Below are 12,955 nucleotides of genomic sequence, written 5' to 3'. Positions count from 1 at the left end.
AAAGACCAATTAAGCCTGTGAACTCTGACCCTGCCCATGAAAACCCACGCTAAAGCCCTGGCAGAACAACAATTATGTGTAAAGGTGTATGAAAGAAGAGGGAAAACTGATAATGCAACAAGAAAGCAGAAGTGTAGGTGATAAGTATTTTGTGAAATTCTAATTAAGAAAAAGAGTATTGTAGACAGAAGAAAGGAAAAGGCTGAGAGTAACTATACTAAAACAATTAAGATATTTTAAGTAGAATGAAGGAATCTTTAAAAGAAAAAGAGAAAATCTGAATTAACCCCAAGCAGTGATTCCCCGTATGCATGATATGACAGCTTTTCAGTAAAATAAGATTTTTGTGAGTCATAAATATTGATGAATTGATGGATAATTTCTGTATAAATTGACCATGCTACTGAAAGAGAATTCAATCTGAAGTGTTGCAAATACAGGGAAGTATGGTGATGTGGAACAAAAGAGACCTGGACAAGCTTGAGAAGTGGACCCATGGGAATCTGACCACGTTCAACAAAACCAAGTGCAAAGTGTTACATGTGGGTTGGGGCAACCCCAGATACCAACACAGTCTGGAGGATGAACAGATCAGAGCAGCCCTGCTGAGAAGGGCTTGGGCGTGCTGGTGGAGGAGAGGTTGGACATGACCCAGCCATGGGCACTCAGAGCTCAAAAAGCCAAACATGTCCTGGGCTGCATCCAAAGCAATGTGGGCAGCAGGGGAGGGAGGGGATTCTGCCCCTCTGCTCTGCTGTGGTGAGAGCAGTGCTCGCTGCCCACCAGCAGTGCTGCATCCAGCTCTGGGGTCCCTGCACAGGAAGGACATGGAACTGATGGAGAGAGTCCAGACGAGAGTCAATAAGATGATCAGAGGAATGGAGCAGCTCTCCTGTGAAGTCATGCTAGGCAAGTTGAGGATGTTCAGCCCAGAGAAGAGAAGTCTCTAGGGAAATCTTGTAGCAGCCTTCCAGTACCTAAAGAGGACTTACAAGAAGGCTGGAGATAGACTTTTTAAAAGGGCATATAGTGATAGGACAAGAGGGAAGGGCCTTAAGCTAAAGAAGGGTAGGTTTAGGTTAGATGTTAGGAAGAAGCTCTTTAAAAGTGAGGGTGATCAGGCACTGGAACAGGTTGCCCAGAGAAATTGGGAGATGCCCCATCCTGGGAGTGTTCAAGGCCAGTTTGGTGGGGATCTGAGCAACCTGCTCTTGTGGCAGGTGTCACTGGGCTCAGCAGGGTTTGGAACTATAAGATTTTTAAGGTTCCTTCCAACACATGCCATTCTGTGACAACTTCTCAGATGTGGCCAGTGTGTGTGCAGTAAGGAAGTCTCTAATAAATATACTGGCAAGGCATAGATGAGTGCTGGGGAGTTGATGAGGCCCAGGCTGCTCCTTAGGGAAAAGCTGTTCTGATTATGTGAGCAATGAGTTATTTTCCAACAATTATCACAAGTGGTATAAAACCATACAGTAAGAAAAACAGATTAGGTATTTTAAATAGTGTACATTTAAAAAGTGTGCAACTTGCTGCTTTACTACCAGATTACGTTCTAAACCCATGGAGGTGATGATGAAATCGCACCTTTTGTTGTTGTTGTTGTTTCTTTCTTTCTAGTAAGAGAAGGGCTGGTTTTTATTACCCTCTAGGAGAGAGTGTGTTCTGTGGTGGTTTTTTTGTTTTTTTTTTTTAATGAAGCAGTGCTCTTGACAAATAAGTATTAACTGATAGGCTAAAATTATCTAGTTTGTAGAGAAAATAGTACTTTAAAATGGATCTGAGTCAGCAGTTTCATAATCCTGCTCACAGAAGTGTATTTGCTTTGGAGTTTGAGTGTCAAAATGTGTAATGGACACTCCGCTCAAATACCACAAGAGGAGTGTTGTGAGAAATCAGATTGTGATTCATGCAGTCAAATAGCACCCACCTATGTATGTATGTTTGTGAGCAATGACAGAGATCCTGGGTTTATTATAATTTAAATTTAAAAAAAAAAAAAAATTAGCTAAGTAAAGCATGGAAGTGGGGTTTAACAAGGCAACTATAAAACTGTAGGCTTTTAGCTAACAGTTTGTTTTAACAAAAAATTATACTTGTTTGCAAGTAATTAATATAAGCTTTAAACTACTTTGTAATGTAAGTTTTAAACTATTATTTGTATAAGTTGTAAATTGGTTTTTTTGAGGACGGAAAAATTTGTAATCACTTAACAAGGGGAAGTAAAACCAATATGAGCTGAAAAGGCTTCTACAAAGTGTAGCGGTTTTAGTATTAATTTTCTTTTTGTGGGAGGGAGAGATTAGGAGAAAAAAAAAAAAAGCAGGCTTAAGCTTAAAAATGAACAAAGATAGTTTTATTACCATATATTATAAGAATGAAAGAAAAAAAAAAGATGATAAAAAACCCCTTAAACTAAAACAGAATGACACTTTAAAACACGCTTCTTTCCTCTTACAAACTATTAACTTTCTTATTGAACAACATCGAAAGACACAACTTAGGATTTTCAGTCAGTTTCACTATTTAGACATAACCACTCGTTACTTTAGGAGAAGAGTCTTTCTAAGATCTTTTATGAAGACGTTTGTCACAAGACAAAATAGTCCAGTGCTCCTAATGTCACACATCTGCTGCCACCCGGAGTTTTGATGTTCTATCAGCAAAGCTTCTCAGTGTATCTGGGGTACTATTTACGAATACTTCTTCTAGTCTAAAATCATCTTTGTCTCAAAGGCTGACATCTCTTTTTAACCCAAGAGTGGGGGCTTTAAAGTTCCTAAATAAATCTCAATTACATCAGTCCTTAATTTTGATTAGAATAGCATTCTACCCAAATAATACTAAGATTCTGCAAAGAACAGTTAATTTCTTCATAATTTACCTTAGAAAAGTCTGGTTAAAAATGTCCACTTCTTCAATCCTATTCCGATATTATTATTTCTTTCACTTCTAATCTAACTGACTTCATTTAGTATCTGTTCTAGTATTCTTTGTTTTCTTTCTTCTTTCTTTTAAGGAAGAATTGTGCTTTAGAAGTTTCATGTTGCTAGTAAAGGGTTAAATCCGCTCGGGCTTGCAAAAAGCTATATGCAAGCGCCGAGGCTGCAGGAACTGAAGAAAATGCAAAGCTGTGGTGACGGAGGGAGCTGGTAGATGTCCTTTTTTCCACCCCTCGGTCTCATCCAGGGTGGCTCAGCTCAGAGTTGTAATGGAGCAGCAAGTTTGCTTTCTTTGCTGCTAGTGGCGATTAAGCTGGGCCACGTTTTGGCCCTTTCTGCCACAGTCTGAGCACGTGGTCAGCATTGTCGAACTGCATGCAGCTGCTTTTTCCTTCCCTGCCAGCAAGCAGCAGAAAGGGGCTCAGCCAGCCCAGGCCCTCCCTGTGCAGGCAGCGGCCCTCAGAGGCCCTGCTAGGCCCGGCCCGGCCGCCCAGAGGGGCAGCAGGGCCTGACCTGGACCCAGCCCGGCCTGACCACGATGTTACCTCATGGCAGATCCCAGAAGAGAGAGAGACTGATCTCCAGCAATTAGTTTTAAATGTCCCCTCCAAAGCTGCATTGACATTTCCCATTGGTTAACTTAGCTGCCAATATCCTGGCTAGCTTTTTGATCGGTCCTTGTTCTCCTCCCCAAACCACTCCAAGGAAAGGAAAAAATATCTCACATTTTTCTATAACTAGAAAACAAAATTGTGCCAACCCATGATAGAAAGATATTTTTAACATGCTGATTTTGAGTTTTGTAATACCTGAGGAATGGACCCTACAAAGACATTTTTAACATGCTGACTTTGGGCCCTATAAAAGACATTTATTATTGAGACGTGCTAGGAAACTTGCAAAATGTATGCTGACTAACAAAATATATATGCTTGTTTAAGCAAACTCTATAACCAAAAATAATGCTACTGGAAAAAAAAAAAAAATTAAACCAAAAAAGAACACATCAGAAGATCATCTCGGACCACCTCCCCGACTGATCTTTGAAAACCACAACGACTGATTATGAAGAAAAACAAATTAAAAAATAACTAAAAATTTGGGGGAGTAAAGTACCTAGAATGGTATAAGCAACAATTGCTTGAGAACTGAATTTTTGCCTGTTGGTGGAGCGCAGACTCCCCATGTACCCCAGCACTGGCTTGGCCCGCTTTTTGCCAGATACAAAATTAATAAATTGCTTAATCTGAAAATGGAATAAAGGAGTATGTCTCCTCATTTATAACAGTGTTGAGCATATAACATTGTCTTAAACTGATTGAAGGTGTTTTGCAGATACACTTTGACCATACCTTGAGAAGGCTTACCTGGAACAGAGACTGAACAGAGCTAGAGGCAAAAGTAGATATTTATTGAAAGGCCTTTAAGGAAACACCTTGGGTAGCACAAGAGCCTGATCAGGGCTACACCCAAGGTGGACTTAAAATGGTCACAAAATGGACGACCAGTCACAAGGTCTTACACTTTCATAAGTTTTCGTCCATTTGCCTGTTGGGGTTTAATTCTCCAGTCACAGCTTTGGGTTGTGAAGTCTCATTCTTCTTGTTTTCTTTCTTCAGTCCACTGTTGTTTATGCTTTTGGGCCTGAAACCTGTACTTGTTTTTGGTCTTCAGGAAAATGATTTGGTTTGTCTGCTGTCTCTGTGAAGGGACCTTACTAGCACTTAATATGAGGTTCAGAATTACACCCCTAGGCAGTGCAAAATCTGAAAAGCGTGAATGCTAAAACTTAAGACATCAGTCTCTTAACATTTTCATTAGTTACCTGGACTGAGAAACAAGTCTATGTGGACAGAGAGAGAAAAAAACACAAACAAACACTAGAACTAAATAAGGTTTAAGTAAACAAAAAAATGACTACAAATACTGGAATAAATTAACAATTCAAAGTCTTGAAAGTTAAATCTTTTGGAAAAGATTGATTAATAAGAAAATAGAAGAATCTGATGTAATGTGACAAAATGCAAAGCAAAATTCAGCTGAAAGGAGAAAGGAGCCTCCTGAAACCCTGTTCTCTTTAAATGTTAGAATAATTTTGGCAAAGAACTGGTGGGAGTTCTGCTGTCTGAGATAATACTCAAAGGGTCTCCTCTACATTGATAAAGAATAAAGAGTGTCTGCTCCTTACTACTTGATACTCCTGTTTGACAAAATAAATACCATATATGTTACCTCAACATCTGAGTCTTTTTTTCCCCCAATTCTTTCTAATTCTGACAGCTAGATTTGTTCCAGGACAAGATGCAACCTGTTCTGTATTTGAAGCCTACAATGTACAATTAAAGGATATCATGCCTAATTTTCTCTCTGATCTAAATTCATTGTCTCATTTTTCCAGGCTATTAACCTAAGTATCCTACTCGTATTGATTTCTTCTGTATACAAGGCTGTTAATGTACTTTTATACACATTAACGGTTCAAATGCATTATCATTCTTTCATTAAAAAATTGGAAGTGTTTCTGCCTTCATGAGCATTATTTCTAAGCTCTGAGTCAGACTTTGCAGTTTAAACACTTAAGCCCTGTTCTGAATCTGTTTTTCCCCCCTAGTGCACAGAACACCCATGCATAATTAACAACAAAAACTTAATAAGTGGATTTAGCCTTGGGCAGAGTCTAGCTCAGCAACTATCTATCTATTTAAAAAAAGAACTATGTTCTTTTTTAAGAATACCCTGGAACTATGTATCTGATTCTTTTCTTCAGTCTTTAGCCAAGTGACTTGATGTAATTTGAACTTTGTGGTAAAGCAATGAAAGATGTGTTATAACGCATCTGAAGTAACTTTGCAGCCAATTCATGGAGATCAGCAGCCAGCAGCTAAAAAACACTAAATGAAATAGCTGGCATCCTTCCAGAGAAGAACTACAGATGGAGGTCATGGTTCAGTAGTAGTGGCAATGATCAGTTCTAGAGTTTGATTCAAAATGCTTTTTAAATAGGCAGGCCCTGCTAAGAATTAGAAAAGAGGTGCTGATACTTGAGTGTGTAGGCCACTAAGATTTTGGAAGTGTTTATTGTACCTAAAGGAAATGTTTGACACGTGAGTCTGAAGTGTAAATTCTGTAGTATCATACACAGAAGTAGTTAACAGCTCAAAAAATGATTGTAACCTCTCAGAACACTCCAAATACCTTTTCTGTTTTCCTACTTTCTGGGGTTTTTTTCTGTATTGTTCTCTCTCTGATTGCATGAGTTGGTACTCCATAGGAGTTTTTTAACTTAGTGGTGCCAGTGACATGACTTACTGTCCTATAATAAGCAGTAGGAGTCTGAAAAAGACAAAAGTACTTCTCTTGCAGATGAAATAACAATACCTTTCACTCTAGTTTTAATATAATGTTTGTTAAGTAGGTTTCTGGACATGTTCTTCACCTGTATTCAAAACCTAGATTTTTCTATATGACTTACTTTTTAGTATACTGTTAAAGATGTGCAGGGACATAAGATGACATCATTCAACACCTATGTTCATTTGGTAATGCAGTTTTAAAGCCTTCACCTTCAAAGAAACGGTGCAATTCCATCACAGCCCTAAAGGCAGCATCACAAGAAATTGTGTCTGCAGTTAGCCAGGAGTGGAAGGATCAGAAGCATGGTATTCTTGCTGAAGGACAAAGTTATGCCAGCCTTGATGAAGAAGGTACTGTCTTTCAAATCCACCTAAATGATGGTTTTAAAAATTTTGTATACGCTCCAGAAGTCCTGTATCTAGAGCACTGCCAGTATGGCTGATCTCTCAAAATTAGTTAGGTTATTAGGGAGAGAGTACGTAGTAGTATTTGGCAAAATGGACCTTCAGAAGCAAGATGAAGTCAGAATCGAAGTTTGTAACATGATGTTAAACTATCAGATTTCAGGACATCCTAAAAAAATGTATTCAGCCAAGTTAATAAATTAAGGCCATAGCCAACACTATCCTTTTCACTGACCTCTAAACAAGTATGTCACATGAAGTGTTTTGAAGCTCAGTCCATTGTTACCAGAGTCAGTCTGAAGAGATACAACTTTGTCTCTTTAAGAACTTGCCTGCGGCCATGATGAAAGCAGAACCAATTACCTAATCCAATCTGATAAATGAGCCCTGGTAACATGAGAATAGTCCCAGGACTGAGAAGAATTCAAAGCTCATACCTCTGCTTAATATTTGACCTTGGAGTTACTCTGTATTCTGGGTATGGGCATGTGAATACTACCATCTCAGCAATTCAATCATTAGGAAAATGCAAGAAGCTGATGAGGGCACTGTGGGACTTGATACACTTTCATGAATATTATTGGGCTCAATTTAAAATTAATTTTGTTAACATTGTTCTTTATTTCTGCATATGCAGTACTAGGTTCACACCACCGGCCGGATCTAGTGCCAAGTACTCCATCTCTGTTTGAAGCTGCTTCCTTGGCAACCACACTTTCATCTTCTTCCTTGAATGCAAATGAGCACTGTCAACGTGATCCACCTACACTCTATTCTAGCAGGTAAAGGCCATATATTTTAGAAGATTCCCCACTGTTCTGCTAGAAGTTTAACATAGTGCTCAACAGAAAGGGGCTCTGCAAAACAAAAAAGCAGAAGGGACAAGTGTCTCTGTAACTTAGTCTTTAACTTTTCCAGTGAAGGAGAGAAAAGCCTGTAGGATTTATTATGTATTTGTTTGCAATTGTTGCCTTGTGTTCTGTATTATTTATTTTTGTTTTGTATGTTATATTATCTATTTTTATTATAATGGTTTGTTCTGCACTCCCCAGTTCTCCTAAGAAATGTTATGTTCCGAGGTTTGTCCCTGCCCCCTTCCCTGTCAATCCTCCCATATTCCTCCCAGTCCTCTCCTACAGGCTCTGTCTGTCATTCGATTGTTCCTCCCAGCTTCTGGAGAGTTTGGGTAAGGACATCGAGTAACAGGGCAGGAGCCAAGGAGATTCCTTCCTTTATGTTCCCATTGATTTCTTTGAATATCCCTCCAAGCCTGTTCCACTCCCACCTTGTCCCTCATTGGGTGTTGGTTTGTCTCCTCCCTTAGTCCCTCCCCTGTATTTAATCCTGGAGCTCATTGCCCAGGGGTGGCTCGGCTGGAGCTGCTTCCCTGAGGTTCGGATGTCCCCACATGGGGCTGAATAAACACCTTGAACTTTTCCCTCCAACTGAATCCAACTCCTTCCTCCATCTTCAGTGAGGTCTCTCCCGTGATAAGGGGAAAACCCCCTCTGCCGCTCCTCTGGTTCCCAAAATCCAGAGGAGTGTTCCCCAACTGATGCAGTGTCAGAGCTAGTCTGGGTCGACGGAGCCACTGCTCTGAGAAGGACACAGTGACCGTAATTATATGTATTGTAACTGGGGATCATTAAATAGAAAGCATAAACACAGTGAAAAATGTTATATTAATTTTTCTTCACGTTCCAAAACTAAATTGGATGTCTAAACTTTGCTTGGGAATTAGTCTGTACCATAAGCCAAACTACATTAAAGTCAGGGTAGGAAGTACTTCTCGTAATTTGTCTGTAGCCTAAAACAGCTGCAGGAAATGATGATGTGCTAGGAAAAGTGGTTCTTCCTTCTGAATGTACAGTGCTGAATAGTTTGCTTTAAATTCTTTCATAGCAACCATTTTCTGAAGTAAATTTCTGTGGAACTTTTTCCATGGGTGTGATTAGAGCATGTCTGATTTTAATCCAGGAAGTACAAAAACAGGAATGTGAGAAAAGTGCAGATGCTAGTGAGATAGGTTGAATGTGATTTATAAGAACATATTTCAGCTGTGTCTGTCCAATACCATGCTTAAGCCTGTAAGTCTTGCTGGGAGATCGTCTCTGTATGCGCCTGTATGCTCCCTTGTGCACCTGAAGTGTGCTGTGTTGTGTCACCTTGCCTGTTTGCAGTTCTCTTTACTGCATTAAGCCATTTCTTTGCCTGTTTTAATCAGGGTAGGCACTCCAGCATCTGGAATGATGTTTGGAATAATTTGGAGTCCTGAACTACTCAATATATAAATTTGATAAATGCACTAATATGCCAAGATGTAGTTCTTTCCTGTATACTGCAAGTTGCTCAAAAAATCAAGTTATTTTAAAAGCAATCTTGAGGCAGTAGGATTTTACCTCCTATTAAATATTTGACAACTGTCTTTACATAAAAAGTAAAATTACTTGCAGCATTACTGATGAAAGTGGTATTTACAGCTTCCACTCCCATTAGGTTGAAATAATTCTCACTAATGTGACATCTTCCATACGTTTGATGATTGGATATAAAAATTTGAATGAGGCATGTTTTGGGGTGTAATGAAGATGAAGCTTTAATTGCAGAACAAAAATGTTTCTAAACAAGCTTTAGGAAATAAAACTATTAATGAATAAACATTAGTAAAAATAGAGCTTATTCCCTTCAACTTGTGTCAAGTTATCTGTAGGGCTTCAAAATTCATGATCTTTCACAAAGCTTTTTCTTTGATAGAAATAAAATTACAAAGTACTGAAGGGTTTTGTTTGCTTTAAGCATCAAATAAAACTACAGGACTGCTTTGTATCAGCATCGGTCAGGAAAAGAGAATGGTGGAGTTGTCTGAATAAAGAGTTCACATTTAAAGCATTTCAAATACTCTTTGCTCTATTAAAAAAAACTATAAAGAAAACCTATGAGTAATTCCATTATATTCTACTGTAAAGATACTCCAAAATAATTCCAAAATAAAGTTTTTAGCAGGTCTACACTTCGTATATCTTGACTAATTTACTTTTCAGTTGTGATTCAGTCAATGAAATAACCTTGAATGCAGGACATATTGCCAGCTATGATTAGCATGCTTATCTTACAAAATCATATTGTTAGTGTCTGCTATCCAGGTATGGACTTCTTCATTACAATAGGGTGTGTTCTCTAACACAGCAGACCTGGTACCAGCATTCACAGATGTGTGGTTCTCTCCATGTCTTCTGCCAAAACATCTACGCTGTAGCCAAGAGATCTACCATAGGGCTTACCAACTAACATCTTTGCTGGTCTAGGTGTGCCCTCTTCAGCTAGGGGCTGATGGCAGTTTTTAGTTCTCATTAAGTAGTGGTGTGTGTCACAATCTCAGTGTGTAGAGTTCATGTACATACTGAGCTTCCCTGTCAAAACTAATGGCTTCCCTAACAGCTCATTCATTAGCTTCCCTGTCATAGTTAATGGCTTTCTCTTAGGAGTTAAGAAAGCTGTTAAGCATGCTCAGTATTGAAATAATCCATAAGATTCTGGGCACCTGCTGTTTTGTACCCACTTCTTTTGGCATCAGTTCAAACAAAGTCATTCCTCCTTCTTGGCAGTTAATGATATAAACTTCTAGAGTTTTACTTATGTTTTTGTGGTCCTTCAGTCCTCTCAATAAAAAAAGCTAGTAGGGAAATAAACCCACCAAAACCCCCCATGCTGCACTGAACTGTAGATTCAGATCTGAGATTTTTCTTGCTAAAATTCTTCCTTTGAATATTAGAAAATTACGTGGTGCAGGACTCATCATTTTGCCATTTGTCTCTGATAAACAGAAAGCTTGGAGCAGTCTTTGAAACAAAGCCTGAATTAAAGATTTGTTTACAAATGTGAGTCTGCTTTCAACTTTTAAATATGTAATTGACTATGACAGTCTGCTTTGTTATTTAATAGAATTACAGTCTGGCATCATCTTCATGAGGCTTTTCCCTTGTTCTTCAAGGTAAAATAGCACAAAGTAGTGAGTACCTGAATTTGCTTGTAACCTGTCAGAAATTTCTGGTTTAAGGTAATAAAGGAGGAGAGTCCTGTGTGCATAGTAATAATGTGATATTTGTACAGTTCCTTGACTCCTACTAATGAGCAGTATGTGCCCATACCACTAAGAAAACAGATGGTATTATTTTCCTCATAAGAAAGACAGCAATAATATTTTGGATACCTTGAAGCACACACCATATTTTCTATTTGGTTGGTTTTTTTTCTTCAGAATTACCCTCTGTTTCTGTTATCCAATGTAATATTTCCCCAAGGGGAGGCTTATAACATAAGAAAGGCCATCACCATCTGTCCTTGAGAGTGCTCAGCATTTGTGCTAGAAAGGGAGAAACTGCTTCTGCTGAGATTAGGCAGACAGAAGTGATTTGCTGAGTGGAGCCAGATTCTGATGCTGTCTTGTGAGGTGGGCTTTTGTAAAGCTGGCTGGTACAGATTAGAACTAGCACAACTAATTGGTAGCTATGCAGAGAAGGGTCTGGGGACATGTGATTAAAGTGAAAAAGAGAGACTGAGCAGCAGTCATAATCATACAGCTTATTAGGGGTGTCTTTCCAGGCTGCAAGCTGATTATTTTCACCAAGTTATTCCTCAGTTGAAAAAGCAGAGAAAACTGAGGTGCTATCCAGACAGTGTGAAGAGGAATTAGGAATGAACGGGTAGTGGAGAGGGGGAGATGGCTAGGTTTTTTTGGCACAAAAATGACTGGATCTAAAAAACAGAAGGAAAAGGAAGAAAAAGGCAATCATGACATATGCTATTCAGTAAATGTATGTTTTCTTGCTTGTCGGAAGACAGATGCTTTCTTTTCCATGAAGTTGATTCTCAGTCAAGTGGTTTGTCATAAGCAATGTCAAGTATTCCTTTACTAAAAGAACAGAATTGACAATTTATTGCTTCTATTAAAATTTTCGAATATTTTCCATTCCTCAAATAGGTTTATATTTGGTACAGAGATATTTTAGTACTTACAGGGTCTGTTTTCCACTAGAAAATGTAATTATCAGCCCAAGACTACTTCTTTGAAAACGTTTATTTGTTTCATCTTAGGAAATGGAATACTTACATATCATATTGTTATTTTTATAGCAGAAGTGGTAACAGAATTTTTTCCTCTTCCAGGAAAAGTTTTCCTATTAGGTACTGACAAATTAATTAAAGATGGCAAATCTGAATGCCCTAAGCACTACAACTCTTGTCTCACTTGACATTGCTTTTAGAATTAAAAAGAGCTGAAAGATGTCAGTGGTGCTCCTGGAAATGTTTGAAACTTGCTTTAAAATATTTTAAAATATTTCAGACTGTAGATGTTTTACAATTAATGTTTTAACCATTTCAAGAATGCAGAAAGTCTTTTTTCAATGTATTTTTCAGCAGGTCTCTTGGGACGCTCCATTCCCAAACACAAACAGAATCCCATGATGCATAAAGGGGTGCTTCACCTCCCTCTCTAGAGCAGTCCTCTGTGGGCTGTATAAGGAAGACTGCTGAATTCTTCCGATACACCTGAGCCAAAGGGAAAAAATCTATATGAAATCTAATTCCTTTTTCTCTTTATGCCTCATTTCTTTAAGATGTATATGTAGTCTGGACTTCCACCTTCTCTTTCTTCTTCTTCCTTCTTATCTTTTATTTTTCAGTTTTTTGTTTTTCTTACCTTTGTGCTGCTGTTTCTCTGTGGAGACCACTTGAAATTTTGGAAGGCTGTGAGGGATTGTAGGTTTTTTCTCTTATAGAGTCAAGCTTCCTGAAGCATCCAGACTTTGAAATGCTCTTCTACTGTTTTTCCCAGTGACAGGGATTTATAGGTATTGGTTTTTTCTGTTGAAAGAATACTAAGCATCCTTTTTCTCAGCTGGTGTTCTACATAAATAAACTTTTGTGTGTTAAGTTTCAGTGTTCTGTCTGTCCACACATTACTCTTAGCTTCTGAAGCTTAGACAACTTTGTCTGAATCTGATTTGAAGTGGATTAAATTCACACATGCTTCATGATAATAAGCAGTTGGGTGGAAGAAAAAGATGTGAATGCTTAAATGCTATGAACAGATGCACTGAGACACTGGGAATATCCCTATGGGAAAGAAAATTTGACTATGATTGAAACAACATGTAATTGTGGCTTAAAGTAAAACAAAGCTTTCCCAGTTGATGGAATTTGTTTTCCTTCTTTTTTTCTTTTCTTAATTAAGAATCAAGATCAAATAGAATG

The 12,955-nt window shown here is 38.4% G+C and overlaps 1 protein-coding gene across 4 annotated transcripts in view; it reads left to right on the top strand.

Moving 5' to 3' along the window:
- PIP5K1B (phosphatidylinositol-4-phosphate 5-kinase type 1 beta) overlaps positions 1 to 12,955 on the top strand; it is a 107,600-nt gene that overhangs the window by 78,557 nt on the left and 16,088 nt on the right. For all 4 annotated transcript variants that reach the window (XM_058424149.1, XM_058424150.1, XM_040089503.1 and 1 more), the window contains 2 exons: positions 6,491 to 6,646; positions 7,338 to 7,482. In XM_058424149.1, coding sequence (XP_058280132.1) covers positions 6,491 to 6,646; positions 7,338 to 7,482 — 301 coding nt within the window. The remainder of the gene's footprint in view (positions 1 to 6,490; positions 6,647 to 7,337; positions 7,483 to 12,955) is intronic.

Source organism: Hirundo rustica, chromosome Z (assembly GCF_015227805.2).
Source record: "Hirundo rustica isolate bHirRus1 chromosome Z, bHirRus1.pri.v3, whole genome shotgun sequence".
Taxonomy (NCBI): Eukaryota; Metazoa; Chordata; class Aves; order Passeriformes; family Hirundinidae; genus Hirundo; species Hirundo rustica.
The sequence above is the reverse complement of the archived record's forward strand: the minus strand, read 5'-3'. Positions and strand labels throughout refer to the sequence as shown.